Genomic DNA, 15,520 nt, shown 5'->3' with positions numbered 1-15,520 from the left:
TGTTGAATAACTAAATATTTAAGAGGACCTTTTATTGCAAGTTAAAAACAAAAAAACATTCTGCATTTAAGGTTTCTGGGGAAAAAACATCATAGCATTATAATAAACTCAAAGATTCACAAAACCTTTCATTATCTCATAGCTTCTATTTAGAGAAGCACACTTATATGTGCGTTTAAGTCCCATTAAGTGCTGTTCTAAATTGAATTTGTACATAATTCCTGCTATTGCATTATGCTAAGGGTAGTAAGTCCTGCAGCTGCAATACCTAAGTGTTTATAGGTATTCAATAATATTCAGTAGCAAGAACCAAAAGATCCCTTGCAGATGCCTAAAGCAGTATAAGTACCTAGGTCAAGACACAATAAAGGCTTGTAAATTCCTCTTCCATGAGGAAATCCAGCTAATGGGATCAGTACAGCAATCTCTTCAATTTCCTCTGAGAAAATCTGAGATCATGCCACTAAGTGCTTGTGAGAAATATAAATGTGTTGTAAACCGCCTCCCATATATTTCCACTTTTTCTCCTCAACTTTCCTATTTATAATTAACACCTCTCTTTATCTTGTTCATTCTGAATATCTTTGTTCTTTTCAAGCTAAATTATTAAATACTATCTCTTCCTATCGTTTAAGCTCTCTTTATCTGGTGATCCCCTCTCCTTTATATTAAAATCTCTCCTGTCTAAACTCATAATCAGACAATATCTGCCTCTCAGGAGCCTGAAAATCCTTGCACATTCCCTCAAATAACTGTGCAGGTATCAGGCACAGAGGTATGTGGTGCAGATCAGAGGCTGGGCACACAAAAGGAATAGGCTCGAACCACACAAAAGTGGTTGTTCAAAATGCGAAGCCCAGAAATGTCCTGTCTGCTCCTGCGTCTTTGCAGACACGAAAACCAACCCCTGCTCACACAAACGTCCTCTTGGCTTCAGCAGGCTACCTGTGAGCAACAAAAACCTGGTGCCACGTAGCTACACATGTCACAGAGCTCTTGTATTATGCAGAAGGAAGCACGAGGGCCTTTGGAGGCAGGAAAGCATCTGTTTGCAGTTGAACAAAAACGAAAATTTGGTCATGTGAAATAAGAGAGAAGCTAAATTCTCGTTCCTGTACTATGTCTAAGCCACAGCTAAATATACCCCAAAATGTTTGTTGTACAATCTAACAGAGGATAAACGTACACGTGTGCCAGACTGTTCCAGACCTGTTTGAATCCTGGTGTTTAATTAGAATATATGTATTACCTGTATAGGAACATGAGGAGGAATGTGAAATGTTGCAGGAGACAGCTTTGGGTGACAGGACAGATGCTGGATTGTCCCCCTCTAACAGGGACCAAATGACTCCGTATGGATGATAAATTCCTTGATAGCAACAGAGATGCTGTCTTGCAGAGAGATTTAGGATGTGTGTGTCCTGCCAATTATAAAATTCACGTGTCGTGTTTTCTTCTCTTCTGCTTCACAGAAGTGGTGGGACACAGCAGGGCTTACAGAGTCCTCTCATTTAAAAGCAGGAGCAGTTTCATCTATTTAATCTAAGAGCCATATATGCTTACCACAGTCATAGCAGGACAGCTAAAACCCAACTAAAATGTCTTTGTACAAGTCTTTCAACACACAGAATAGAATATCTGTTCTATTAGAATATAGATAGAATAGAATATCTGCATATGATTTTCAAGATTACAGAAGAAGAGAGCCTCGTGAACCCAGGTATTTTGTAACTCGGATGGCAAAAGATGTTTATTACAAACTTCAGATCTCTTAGAAAAAAATTAAAGGCAAAGCATCATTAAATAGCAAAAGAGAGCCTCGTTAAAGCTCATCTTTTTATTTTGAGTGTAGACAGAAATTCTGTTATATCTGATAATCATTTGGTTTTGGGGACTTTTCTTGTTCGTTTGTGGTTTTTAGTATATATGTATTTCTTAACTATTCTAAATGTAATACCCTGGGAGATATCCTTCTTTAGAGAAAGAGAAACAGGCTTGGGACTGTGCACAGGGGAAATTGAGAAGCACCTTCTAGAGCCTAGGACTGAACCTGAGGTTTGTAACTTTTGCCAATTAGATCTGTTGTGAGCGAATATCTGAAACTCCTTGGCAAAATTAACTGGAATTAACTTGAACAGTGAGCAAGATTAGAAATTCCTGATTGGTATCCACTTGCAAAGAGTGAGGAGCAGGACTACCACCATGTAAGAACGATGATGCAAAAGCAGGGTGAGACTGTTGTCTTTATTGCATGATTGAATTCTATTGGCAGACTGATCATCTTCCTTATCTGCCCCTTCTTTGCATCCCTCTGCAGCTCCTGCAGCACTTTCATTCACTGTGAAATTCAGCTTCTAACTTCTGAGTGCATAACTTTTGACCTAAACAGATTGTTTATTATTATATTTTTTCCTGAATTATGCTGAATATGCTCCTGCCTTCTAGCCTTGCTGGTGCTGTGTGAGGCCTCTGCACCTTGCAACTCAAAACTCTCCTTCCCGTTTCTGTTAGGAGCTCCAGGGCTGTGTACACAGCGAAACCACCTGGGAAACCATGGACATCTGCCTGGTTTCCTGCTGTGCTCAGATCAGAGGGCCCATGTCTTCTGTGTGCTGGTGTGCTTTCAGAGCCACACAGGAAAAATGTGCATGCTCTGAACCATGAATAGGGCAGATGTCCTGGAACTAGGGCCTCCTGTGAGTGAGTGTCCACAGAGAGATTTAATATTGTTTATATGATAAGCATTAACTGTACATCTTCATCTGATTTATCTCTCCTGTGCTGCAATCAAATCCTGCAAGTAATCAAATCCTACACTCGTTATAATCACAGCTTGCTCTAGGTGAACACATTATGCATTTATTTTCTCCCAAAACAGCCAACACGCAGTGATTGCACAGGGCGAGCGCAGTGAGGTTTTGCAATCTGTCTCTCTCTTCTGAGAAGGGAGCCAGGATCGACATGTGATCTAATAAACTCTAGCAAAGCAGTGAAATGTAGAATCATTTCAAACCGCACGGTTTGGATCCTCTTGCCGGTGGGAAGAAGGCACGTTCCTTCCCATTTCCAAACATTTCGGCTCTGATGCATCCCTGTTTACACAAGTGAACTTCCCAGGACACGCAGGGATACGCACATCTCCGAGATGAGCTGAGCTTTCAGCTATACACATTTCTTTCCTTGGCAGCAGAAAGCCGGTGGCAGGGCTGTTCCTCGAAGCCTGACTACAGCGGCAGAGGCTGTGCAGGATGAACTTCCCCAAAGTGTTCGGGAATCGCGCAGCGGAGCTGCCGTGCGTGGGAGAGCCCCGCGGGCCGGGGCAGGGTGATGAATCCATCGGGGAAGCGCCGCAAGAGGGGAATAGGGAGTGGGAAGCGCGGGTGGAGCACCAGGATGAGGTTTTACGATACCGTTTTAACGCAAGTGTTTTTAGCACGGAGGTAAACCAGGGAACCGCCCGCCGCTGGGAAGCGGCCGGCCCGGCTCGGGCGATGCCGTCGGCGTGTCGCGACAGGCGCTGAACAGGCGCCTTTGGCTCTGCCCAGAACGGGCGGGCAGGCGCTCAATGGGAACTCCGGGGCGATCCCGATCCACGTGTCCCTGGCGGGGGCGGCGCGGCGCCGGGACGGGCGGGCGTGAGCGCGCCCCGCTAACAGGTGCGAGAGGCGGCGCGGCCCCCGCCCTGCCGGCGCTCCCGGCCGCCGCTCCCGGTGCCGCGGGGAGCGCAGCTGTCGGTGGGCGCTCGCCCCGCCGGCCCCGGCCCGCGCCGCCCTCCCTCACGGAGACATCCCGGATCCCGCCCCGGCTCGCGCCCGCCCCCCCGCGCGTCGAACGCCGGCCGTCACGCGGGCGTTGTAATGTACCAAAACGGCGCGCACCGCCCCGCCGCGCCCGCCCCCAGGCACCGGCTCCGTGCCCGCGCTCTCCCCGACCCGCCCGTCCCGTTCCCGCCGCCTCCAGCCGCGGTCCCCGCCTCGGCGAGGGCGTGCGGGGCGGGGGCGGCCGGAGCCGGCGGGGGGCCTCGGCTGGCCGCAGCCGAGCGGCCGGCAGCGCGGGGCCGCGCGCCTATTAGGAGGTGCGCGGTAGCGATGGCGGCCGTGGGTGAGACTTTTCCCGTCAGCGGATCCGGCTGGCCCTGCCGGCGGGCGGTGGGGCCGCGCCCCGCCCCGCGCCCGCAGCAGCCCCGAGCGGCCGAGCCGCGCCGGACCGAGCCCGGCCGAGCCGAGCCGAGCGGCGCCGGGCGGAGCCCATCCGCGCCGGGGAGCGGCGGGCAGCGCCATGGGGCCGCTGGAGCGGCTGCGGAAGGAGTGGTTCATCCTCGGCATCGTGCTGGTCATCGCCGTGGCGCGGCTGGAGCCCGGCGTCGGCGTCAAAGGCGGTGAGTGCGGGCGCTGCGCCCCGGCGGCCCGGCGGGGGCACCGGGAGCCCCCGGGACTTGGGCAACTCCCGGCGCTGCCCCCGCGCCCCGTCCCGCCCGTGCGGGGTCCCTGCCCGCCGTCGGCTCCTCTTCTTCCCCGCTTCCAGGCGCTGCTCCGCAGGAACCCGGGAATCGCTCCCGGGTGCGTTCCCGTGTCTCGGCTCGGCGCTGTACCGGTGGCTGCGGGAGTGTCCTGCTCTTTGGGGATTAGGAGGGATGGCAGCCAGGTAGTGAGTAGCTCCGAATGTGCTCCTGTTCAGCTAAGTCATAACTTCCAGAGCGGTGGGCGCCAGGTCCTGGCAGCTCAGGGTGTGGATTTCTGCCGTCTGGGAGCTTCCCGGAGGCGCAGCTGAAGGTGTATTGTGGTAAACTCTCAGGTGCTGTGTGTCGGCTAGACCTTTCCTTTCGCTTCATAGCAGAACACTTGTATTTTAAAGTTTTGGATTTTTGTTTTGTTTTGGTTTTTTGTCTCGTTGTTGTTCGTTCTTACTTTCTCACGAAAGGTGGGGGAGAACAGGGAAACTGATCCTGTGCAAAGTGGTGGTGTAAAAACTGCTTTCAGAGGGCAAAGCAGAGCTGTCCTTTGCTAAGCAAGGAGGGCTGGTATGTCTAGTATGTTTCCCGGACAGGGGCTGATGAAATATTCACTGTTATTTAAACATAAACAATGTATCTTTACGTGAATATGCTGGGGGTGTCTGCTGGTTAGTTTCCATCGGAGCTTCAGCTCCGTGCGTTCGCAGATTTCAAGAACAAATGGAATTTTGTATTTCTTCTTCCTAATTGTTCTGTGATGGCTTGAGAAAAGGGATGTAGAACACTTCAATAGAATTCCTCTAGCCGTTCCATGTTATGTGAGAGGAGGAAGAATCTAGCTGTGCTTTTATAGGCACAGGGATTTTTTTTTAAATTTTTTTTTTTTTTTTTCCTTCTTAACAGAACTGAAGTTTGAGGATAGACAGCTTCTCACTGAGGAGCCAAACTTTTCCCACCTCTTAGTTCTGGGGAAGGAAAAAAAAAAAAAAAAAAAAAAAAAAAAAAAAAAAAAAAGGCTCTGAACACATGCTGTGGCAACTAAGGCTCCGGTACTTCATGGAGTTCAGGGTAGGCAAATTCCTGCTGTGCAAGGCTCCCTTCTAACATCTGTGTGCTGCTCTGCATAGAATAGAACCCACGTGGAGCTTCTTGTAGGATCCGTACTGTGTTTTAAGCAGACCTTATCGGCGACTTGAAATTGATAGGATCAGGTGTTTTGTCCCTTTCTGCTTTGAGTGCCATGCTAATTGTTAGCAGCCGTGTGGGAGATCCTTTTATCTAGAATAGGAGATGGTTTTTCCTCGGCTCGCTTCCTGCATGGAAGCACTATGATGGAGCGCTTTGTTAAATTATCCTGCTGCAAAGAGATGTCAAGCTTTGACACAGTGCTGTTCCTGGGACAACTTGCTTGAAAAATCTTGGAAGCGTTGATTGAAAGTAGTGAGCACACATTCCCCATAGTGGTATCCCCCCCCCCCCCCCCTCTGAAACTATGGGATCTCAGTGCTCTGAGGAAGAAAAATATTTCTTTTTAAAAGCAGAAGGAGGTGAGGGGTGGGAAGTATCAACACATGAAAAAACCTTAGTTTGTCATCTTCCAGCTGACAAAGCCATGCACGGTAATTTGCAGCGCCTTAGTGAATGGATGGTCCAGCTTCCATTCCTGTGGAAGATTGTGCCATAAATAACAAAGATTTGTGTTGTTGTCACCCCACAATGTAAGCCAAGCCATTTTTGTGTGTTTTCCTATTTGATAAATGAATCCATTTAGTTCCTTTGTGAAAAGAATTTTTCTGTTGTGACCAGAGTTTCCTATGCTCCAGAGTGGTTGCTCCGGTGGTAGAGGTTCCTCTTGGGAGAAGGAGTTCAGGTAGCCCAGTGAAAAACCATAAACCAGAAAAAACTGAGTCCTGGAAGAGCCCCTCTTTTAGCCAGCCTAACCCACGGCATGTCTGCTGTATGTGCATGTACATAGATACTCTAATCTTCTGAAAGATTACAAAAAAGAGGTAATTGTGTCTATAAAATGTAGTTTCGTCCTCCATCTATTCAGTTAACATGCCATAATTTTGCAACTAGTCATGTGCTTTGTTGCAACTGTAACTCTTGCATTTCCTGTCTTATTTTTACCTTAGTCTTCATATATGTAGCTTAGGGGTGGTTTGGGTTTTTCTTTTTGTTTTTTTTTTGGGTTTTTTTTGTGTTTGGCACACACGGTTTTAGTGCCTTGTCAACAGAATCCTCTCTGAGAGCAGGATAAGGGAGCTGAAATGACTAGGGATGCACATTTGACTTGTACAATCAAGTCCCTCTGATTTGAGGATCATTGACCTTACTCCAGTGTGACCGTCAATGTATCATTCATCCCAGGGAGCAGAAAGGTTCCTCCTCTCTTCTGGAGTGGCGAGTCAAGGCTGCTGCAGTTCTGCTCATGACAACATTGGGTCACTTGTAGAGTGAGGATATTACTTTGGTCATAAGTAGACTGCTAATATTTTCTTTCTAACATAATATCTGGTGGAATGCTCATGAAAAAATGAGCACATACATTTTATGCCTGGTGGCCTCTGAAGGCAAAGTGTATTAAGAGAATTCATCATTTTTATAGGAGCGTAAAAATAGACTGTATTTTAATCTCCCTGAAAAAAGTATATAAATATATACAAATGTAAGCCTTTAATACAGAGGAACCCTTAGTGGTGCAGGCATCTGCCCTTGCTGGTCTCACTGCAGCAGTGTCTGAAATGTGTTATTGTGGGGCTGGAACAAACCATTTTGAACCATTTTCTGTTTTCAGGGGAATAACACAGAATTGTATTGCCTCCAGGAAATGATTGCAAGGTGTGATTTGGGTTCTGCTGTGCAGGCAGCCAGACAAGTGTGTGTGTTGTAGGGCAAGAAGTAAGAGGTAGCTGTGTGAGGGATGTCAATGGCCCTGTGAAGGTTCCAGCTAATATTTTTATTTGAATGTATGGTTTGAGTTTGCTGCTGCTGTAGGGATACTCTGATGGCAGGACTGTGATAAGACTCCCCATTTTTAAATTTCCAGATTTTACCTGTGGGTTCCCAGTGGTTTACTTTTATTTAAAAATGAGTAGCATGCTTTATGTAACTTGATAGAAATGCCATTCTCTTTATTAGAGACTTTACTGATTAGACTTTCTCCAGGTGTTTTTTTAAGTATTCTCATTTACTCTGATGTAGTATATGCATGTCATTATGCCTTTGACTGTAGTTCACTTTGTTCTCTATGTCTGTATTTTTTAGGACCCTTGAAACCAGAAATTACCATAACTTACATTGCCGTTTCAGCTATATTCTTTAACAGTGGACTCTCCTTAAAAACTGAGGTACTGTAATTTCTCCTTGCTTCATTCCTGTTATGCTCTAAAAAAATTGTGTTCCTTTTGCTCAGATTTGAATGTAATTGGAATGGTGGTGGTGCTGGGAGGATGGCTAGCAAGAGAAGATAAATGTTAGATGTTTAAGGAATAACCCTCCTTGACTTCAGGAAGTCCTTCACAAAGTAATGAAGATGATATGAAGGATAATGTGAATAAATGCCACCTATCCACAGAGGGTGTGTGGTTTGTCTCTGCACAGCTTTACCTAAATGGAAGCGATGAGCTCAATTTGGAGACTGGATCTGCACCATGATTGTGTCCCAAACGCAAATCAGGGTGAGATGCAGCTGTTCACTGCTGGATTGATTTAAACAAAGACCTGGGGACTTTAAGTTCCCTTGTTTGGTAGGCCAGGACAGCAGCTGGGATCAGCACAATAGAGTACCTATGCAGATCCACTGTCAATATACAAGTGCCAAGTCTTGGCAGTCTTTTCCCATAGGATTTCATTGTGGACAGCTGGATTTGAGGTGCCTACACTCTGGTGCATATCACAGGCACTGAGATTTGTTTCAAATTTTGTGTCATGTGTAATTCAAAGAGGAACAGTCTGGGATTCAGGATTGATGAAGGGGCATGTAAAGGAATCATGGAGAAAGGAAATGATGGCTATATGCCAAGAAGAGAAGGAGCAGTCAGAGTTGAAATGAAACACTGCACGTCTCAGCTGGTCTAGTTTTCTGATTCCTTTGTGCTGTTGACTAACAGGGGATGCTATTCATAAGTTGCTTGATACTAATGCCTGAAAGAATCATCACAATTTTGTTCAGTTATCTCCTGGTGAACTGGGATGGGAGTGAACTCACTGTGCATTCAACAGCAGAAAAAGTCTCTCCACCTGTATCATGGTTATAGTGGTGAACTTTCAAGTGGAGGAGGGGTTTGAGTTGATGGCTGCTCTCTCCTTTGCTGTCTCCTGGCAGTTCTGGCTCGAGGAACTCTAGTTCTGCCAGGACACAGTGTAAGTGAGCTGGGGAACTTTAGTCAGCTCTGTAGCAGCCTTATGGGGATGCAGGGAGAATCCTGTTATCTGTTTGCCTGGGATGGTAACTAATCCTCATGGAAATAGGCTGTGGAGAAGCACTCTTTTCCACAGAGAAGAGAACCCAAAACACAATCCTGAGTAGTATTAAGAGAGTGGAGTTTTCCTCTTTCAGGCTTAGGAATCTTTGCATGCAGGGGAAAAAAAAAAAAAAGTAAAATTTCTTTCTCTTTCAGTGGTTTGTGTCCTTGAAACCTTGTATTTGTTAAGCAGCTGTGGGAGAAATCAGTAGCATTGTCAAAGTCTCGATTAGATCCTCCATGCTAGCTTACATCTAACTTCCTCCAGTTAAGGTGAAGTGACTGGCAGTTTTCTGGGCAGTGTGTCATGTTTTACTTTGAACTTAAATAACTTTTTTCCATCTATGGTACTAAAAGCAATATACTGATGTAAATCAGTACAGGAGCTGATGTTTATGTCCAGGTAGCTGATCTCAGATTGTTTCGGGAGCAGCAGTTAGGCCTGGTGCTGTTATCCAGCTTCAGGAAGAAGGAAGGCTTTTCCTGAATTTCTGCCATGAGGGTAAAACGCAAAGGAAGAAAATAATTTCTCACATTGTACCTTGTGCTATTACTTTCATAAGTGTATATTAAAAACAATCCTTATATGTTTTAGGTGGCCAGCTCATGTTCTTATTAAAATACTTTGAGGCATATTTTAGTTGTTTAAGGCACAACCTAAAGATGGTATTATTACTCAATATGCCTTTTTTATTGGATTGCAAAGTATATGGTTTCTGGTTTTGGCTTTATTTGTTCTTGACCTGTGCATCAGCTGTTCCACCTTAGATAATGTATTAGTTAAATGGAAACTAGTGTTTGATATGCTTTATGACAGGATGAAAGATTTGTAAGTGTTAACAGAGGCCTTCTGATAAATCTGACAAAATTAGAAATAACTGATGCTCTTTTAAGGTTAAACTTCTGGTTTAAGCTGCTGTGTAAGTGCACGCTCAAAACATTTTGCTAACGTGTTCAGAAAGCATTTTACAGAATAATTGGCAACATTCAAGGAAAGCCAGTCTGTGCGTAGCCTTGTTACACTTTCAGAACCAGAGGTGCCCAAGGTCCTCTTAGATTTGTAGAAATACTCGGTGTTCTCTGACAGGAACATTTGATTCCACCTTAATATAATGCTATTTCAGTTTGCAGTGACTGGATAGCTTGGTCTCTTAAAGCAAATACCTCCCGTTGGGCCCCAGAAATTAAATCACATACTTGAGTTATCCGTTTCAAGGAGGAATTTGGCAAGCCACTGAAAACACTGTTTGCTCTGTGTGGGTATTTGCTCAGAGGGGTCTGGCTGTGACGATCGGAAGCTGGACGGCAGCAGGGACCCACACCAGCCAGGGAGAGGCTGGGATAAGCTCTCTGGAGGGTGTGAAATACTGGGGGAGACAAGGTAACCTGTTCTGTCGGGTGTGCAGAAACAGAGTCATAACCAGCAGCTTCCAGTAACTTTTTTTGAGGTGGCAGATGTATTTTTGGCCGAGCCCTTACAAATTGTTTAAGAGGGTGAAGGCTATTTGCCTCAGTGTTTATTCTGTATTCATCCAGTCTAAGGCATACTTTTATAAATATAATTATTCTAAATAACTGTTACTATTCTCAAAGGCCATCACTGGAGACACTTTCAAGTCTGGTAATTTAGATCTGCAAAGATTTGTTCCATTAAAACAGCGTTCCTCCATGCAGTACGTTGGCTGTGTAGTATCACCTTCCTTGCTCCCTGGAAGTTACAACGAGGCTTTCTTTTTGTCTTGAGTTTTTGTTTTGGAAGTATCACAGAGTCTTCTTGAAACCCTCTGGTTTTGAGGCATTTTCCAATTGTAATAATATGAAATCGAAAGGCTATTTCTGTACGTGAGATATAGATAGAGAGGTAGATAGATATGTTTAATACATCTGGAGCGTCAGCTGGAGAATCCCAGAAAATTTTGAATGAGTGCCATCAGTTCTTTTGCACTGTTTACTTGAAAAGAGTGTGAGAGAAACGAAGAGGAATTTCTATTCTCAGTCTGCAAGATTTGAAATGAGTTGAAATGTGAAAGGCTCTTTCCTGGTACTCAAAAACCTGTGTAAAAAGTCCTTGAAATGCCCGAAAAGGCAAAAACTGAGAGACACACGCCTAGCTGAAGAGGTTTTTTTTCTTTAAGGGTACTTGATAACCTCTCTGGAGTGCTCCTTACACTATTTAAAATTAAAATTTTCTTTGTTGTTTTCTGCATCTCCAGTGGTGCTTTACACTTTATTTTTCTGAAATTTATGACTTAACAGTTAATGTTAAGTTCTAGCTCGTTATGAACTTGGTATTCCTTCTTTGTTATTCTTCATTAGCCAATTTTTTTTTCCTATATATTTCATATCTGTTGACACAATAAATAATCAAAGTATGCTACAGATTACTTTGCTTTTAAGGAAAAAATAACAAACATTAAAAAATAAAACCTGTCAACACCACAAATGAATGCTTGGTAATACAAACACCCATAAACATCCCTTTTTTTTTTTTTTTTTTTTTTTTTTTTTTTGTGAGAATCACAACTTGTGGCTCTCTTTAGACAGAGGAACCTGAAATCATGTGCTCACTAACTACAAGTCTTCATGCCTTTTGATATCAAAAGTCAGTAAGGTAAACAGCCATCTGTGCAGTTAACACAGGTTTTGAAGCCGTGACAAAGTGCTAAGGCTGCCTGCTGAAAAGCTGCTGTTCTGAGAGCTAGGCTATTATTGAAGTGGTGGACAATTCTTGTGGAAAAATGCCCAGGAGCAGACAGCTTTTATGTTGTCTGGATGTACTTCATTATTAAAGAGGAGATCAGATGATCCCTAAAGGTGCCTTCTTGACATGCACTCCTTTTGTATTCTAAAGCTGATCCTAGTTTTAAAAGCACGAACGTGATCTTACTTCAGCTGTTATGACTGCAACTTCCTCTCTTCTTTTTCTTTTGCAGGAGCTGACAAGTGCTTTGATGCATGTGAAACTACACCTTTTTGTCCAGATTTTTACACTTGTGTTCTTCCCAACAGCAATCTGGGTCTTTCTTCAGCTGTTATCAATCACACCTATAAATGAATGGCTTTTAAAAGGGTATGTTTAAGCATAATGGAGTGAAATATATTTGTAGCTGTCGACTTAAAGGGCTGCTTATCTTGCAACTGGTGTTTTGTTGTACTGTGAACAGATTTTGCTGGTTGTTTTTCGTGCTTCAGCACTTTGCTTTTGAAAACAAAGCACATGCACAAGATTATCCCTTCAGGAACCCAGTCTCATTTTTAGAAAGTCTGGGCAGTCTTACGTGTCGGGAGGTTGCAACAAGTTAGCTCTCTTTTTCACAAAACACAGCTGAAGCCATATGTTGGGTCTCAAGGAAGGTGGGGAGGAAAGAAAAGGAATGCTGAAGGAAAAGCATAAATCAGTGAATAAATATTGTGGATGCCACATACCGGTCTTCTGCTTTTAAGTAATCTGTATTGAGAATTTCTTGCATGGGTTCCGTATCTGCTTCCAGCTAAATGGAGGGAAAAAATAGTGAAGTTTTTGTAGGACACGAACTTTGTGATGAGCAGAAACTCAGTTACCATGAAAGCAGTGTGTTTTAAATCTTGTGTGTACACTGGCTATGTGCAAAGCTGCATTCATGGTGTACTAGGGATAGATGCTCTGTAAAATAAAAAGAAAAAAGTTAGAAGTTTTTTGTTGGGTTTTTTTTTTTTTGGAATGAGAGGTCAATACTTAGTGCCATGCAGGTATACTGGAATGTTTGAATGTAAAAATCAATTACCTCAGAAAACTACTGAGAGAATCCCCATTCTTTCTTCCTGCTTGCTGAAACATTGCTTGGGGAGTTCCTTGTCTTAAAAGTTTAATGAAAAAGCTGCTCATGTTTATGTTTCTACAAGGCCTAAACCTAAAGGAGCATTTCATTTTGTTTGTAAGAGGCTTCTCCTGGTGCTCCAACAAACGTGAATTGGTCCAAATGATAGTGAAAAGGTGACATTGCGACATCAATTAAAAGTTAACACTTGCTTATTAACAGTGTCAGTAAAGCAAGGAAATAACAAGATTGCTATATGATAAGTTGCGTTTAGCTATTTGTAGTAAAAGGTATTCTTTAAAGTAAAATAATTATGTTTTTTCTCAGCTAGGACAGAAATGTGATTTTCCTCAGTAGCCAAAATTCCTTCCTAATCCATGGAGTTTCAGTTTCTGAAATGCAAGGTGAAAGAGATTTTTGTGGGGTTTTTGGTTCCATGAAGCACTTCTCATTCCTTCCTTCCCATGAGTCTTATGCCACTTTGGTTCTTAGTGCTTCAGTGGCATGATCTATTGCATGCATGAGTATAATTGTGTGTATATGCATGCACACCTGTGAAACTGTCTGTAAAACCAGTGATGTATGTATTTTTGTGAAGGAAAGAAATGCTTGTGCGTTTATTTCTCTAAATGTGGAGCCTAAGCCAGGCTCATTTGTCATGTGAGTGTGTCTGTGTCTTACTAGTGAGCTGCTGTACCTCTGTTTGCTCCAAGCTGCCTTTCAAGCACTTGTTCCTTGAAGCAGCTCTTCTGATTTCGCTGTTTTATCTTTTAGTGCAGTAACTCTGTTGTATTGAGGGCTCATTGAAATAATGATCAGATTGAGGAGTTTAATTAAGGTGGTTTGGTTGGTTTTTTTTAAAGAGTGCTTTCTTGAGGAATACTGCTGTTCAGGACATGCTCAGAGCAGCAGCCACCGCACTGGGAGCTGTACAAGTGAGCTGCAGGTGCAAAAGATGCTGAGCTCTGTCCTAATTCTAGAATAAAGCAGGTCCCTATGTGTGTGTGAGGAGCTGATGTGAGGGACTGTGCTATGGCAGCTCTGTGCAAACAAAAGTTCATCATATTGCCCCACAGCTGTAGTTTTTATTCCCTTAGAAATGCTAAAGTACCTAAGGAAAACAGGGAAGGGAACAAGACAGGTTTTGGCAAAGCTACTTCCTTATCACACGTGTAGCACAGCATGCAGTGGAGTTGATGGCCCTCAGAAAGGCCTGGAAAAACAGACATGTGCTCCCAAGGGCACGCAGCACCCTTTGGCAGGGTGGCTCCCCTGGGCACTGCAGCTCTCCACCACTCCCTACACAGGGTTATGCCTGAAGGGCACAGCCCCCAGCACCTTTTCCATCCTGCATCAGAATGCAGGTAGTTTCTCCCATCCTCTCTAATGGTCTGTTTTGCTGTGTTATTTGAGAGGCAGATTTGGGTGGTACCAGCTTTTCACCTGCGTTTCTACAGCTGAGTGGGATTTTTTTTCTTTCCCCTCTCTCTGTCTGGGATGATATAAGGAGGTTTGTTGCTTTGCAATTATTTTGAAATGCATAAAATAGAGGAGAAACTGACATCCTCCCAAGCATCCTATAAGTTATTTTTTTATTAGCTGACCAGGTTTTGCATTGACAACATTTATAGAAAAGGATCGTGAAGCACGTTATTAACGTTGGGCAGATTCACCTCTTCTCCAGTTTTAGCATATAGCATTTGCAGCACAGGTGGTAAGGCAAGAGATGCAAAGATTGGGTATAAGATATGACTTTGGAGCTCTCACATCTATAGCATGTGACTTCAGACCCTGCTACTCAGTTGTCTGTAGTGTTATCAGCAGAGCAGCAAGTGTTTGGTCCCCTGATGTTAGTACTCATAGCATGGCCTGATCCAGTGGAATATCTTGGTTGGTTGGTTGTTATCTCTAGTAGTCTGTTGGGCATTAGAGGAATCTGTTTGTGTATTGGTAGAATTGTGTAGTTGATGCAAACTGAAAAAAGAGTTCACAGGTGCATGTTTCAATACACTCAATTAAAAGTATGTCCGTTTAGTGTTTACCAGGTTTCTTTGGATTAATATTCCTTGATAAGGATTTCTATTTTTAATCCCAGATGTGTTATTTTCAATTTGAGAAGGTTAACTGAGATTTTATGATTAAATCTTTCCCTTATAGTACGGAAAATCCCTGCCAGCTGAGATGAATGCCCTTGCACACATTTTGTACCTCTCTGGATAACTCTGAATTTAATCCACTCCTTATTAGAGCAGGTGAGAAGTTCCAGGAGCTGGCTGCCACATAGAAGAGAGATAACAGTATCACAGTGTAGGGGATGGACATCAGAATTGCCATGTGTTTATTTGTCTGATGTATATTTCCTTGTATGTTTCCAAACTTTCCTGCACCATTTCTTTTTCCTGTATTTCTTTCCTTTTCAATATCAGCTTGTTCTGCCATGTGCTGACAACTCTCTGCTGCCATAGCTTATTTCACTGTGAGCTGAAGGTGCTCCGTGCCTCCAAGGTGGCACTTGGCACCTTGTGGTTGGATTTCTGTATTGCTTACATTGGTTGCCTCTTTCCTTCCCCACAGTGTCTGTAGCTGACAAAGGGAACGCTGTCATTGTCACTTACCTGTTTCTTCTCTTTAAGCCTTTTGTATATTTGCAGAATATCAATTGCACTGTAATGTGCACCCTGGTGCCTGGATTTAATACTTTTGTTTGCTGCAGCTTTTTGACACTGCCTTTCTCGGGGGTTCTGCTGACATGGTTATGAATGCAAAATAGTTCACCACTAGTAATTGATTGTTCTGAATTAGAA

The 15,520-nt window shown here is 43.9% G+C and overlaps 1 protein-coding gene across 4 annotated transcripts in view; it reads left to right on the top strand.

Annotated features, from left to right (window-relative positions):
• Positions 1 to 4,255: 4,255 nt before the first annotated feature.
• SLC10A7 (solute carrier family 10 member 7) overlaps positions 4,256 to 15,520 on the top strand; it is a 141,458-nt gene continuing 130,193 nt past the window's right edge. For 2 of the 4 annotated variants that reach the window (XM_040065448.2, XM_058420774.1), the window contains exons 1-3: positions 4,256 to 4,378; positions 7,721 to 7,803; positions 11,853 to 11,989. In XM_040065448.2, the coding sequence (XP_039921382.1) occupies positions 4,279 to 4,378; positions 7,721 to 7,803; positions 11,853 to 11,989 (320 nt within the window). In that variant the 5' untranslated portion in view covers positions 4,256 to 4,278. The remainder of the gene's footprint in view (positions 4,379 to 7,720; positions 7,804 to 11,852; positions 11,990 to 15,520) is intronic. The other 2 variants (XR_005701074.2, XM_040065449.1) reach the window with 1 other exon arrangement.

The sequence above is a fragment of the Hirundo rustica genome, chromosome 5 (assembly GCF_015227805.2).
Source record: "Hirundo rustica isolate bHirRus1 chromosome 5, bHirRus1.pri.v3, whole genome shotgun sequence".
NCBI lineage: Eukaryota > Metazoa > Chordata > Aves > Passeriformes > Hirundinidae > Hirundo > Hirundo rustica.
The sequence above is the reverse complement of the archived record's forward strand: the minus strand, read 5'-3'. Positions and strand labels throughout refer to the sequence as shown.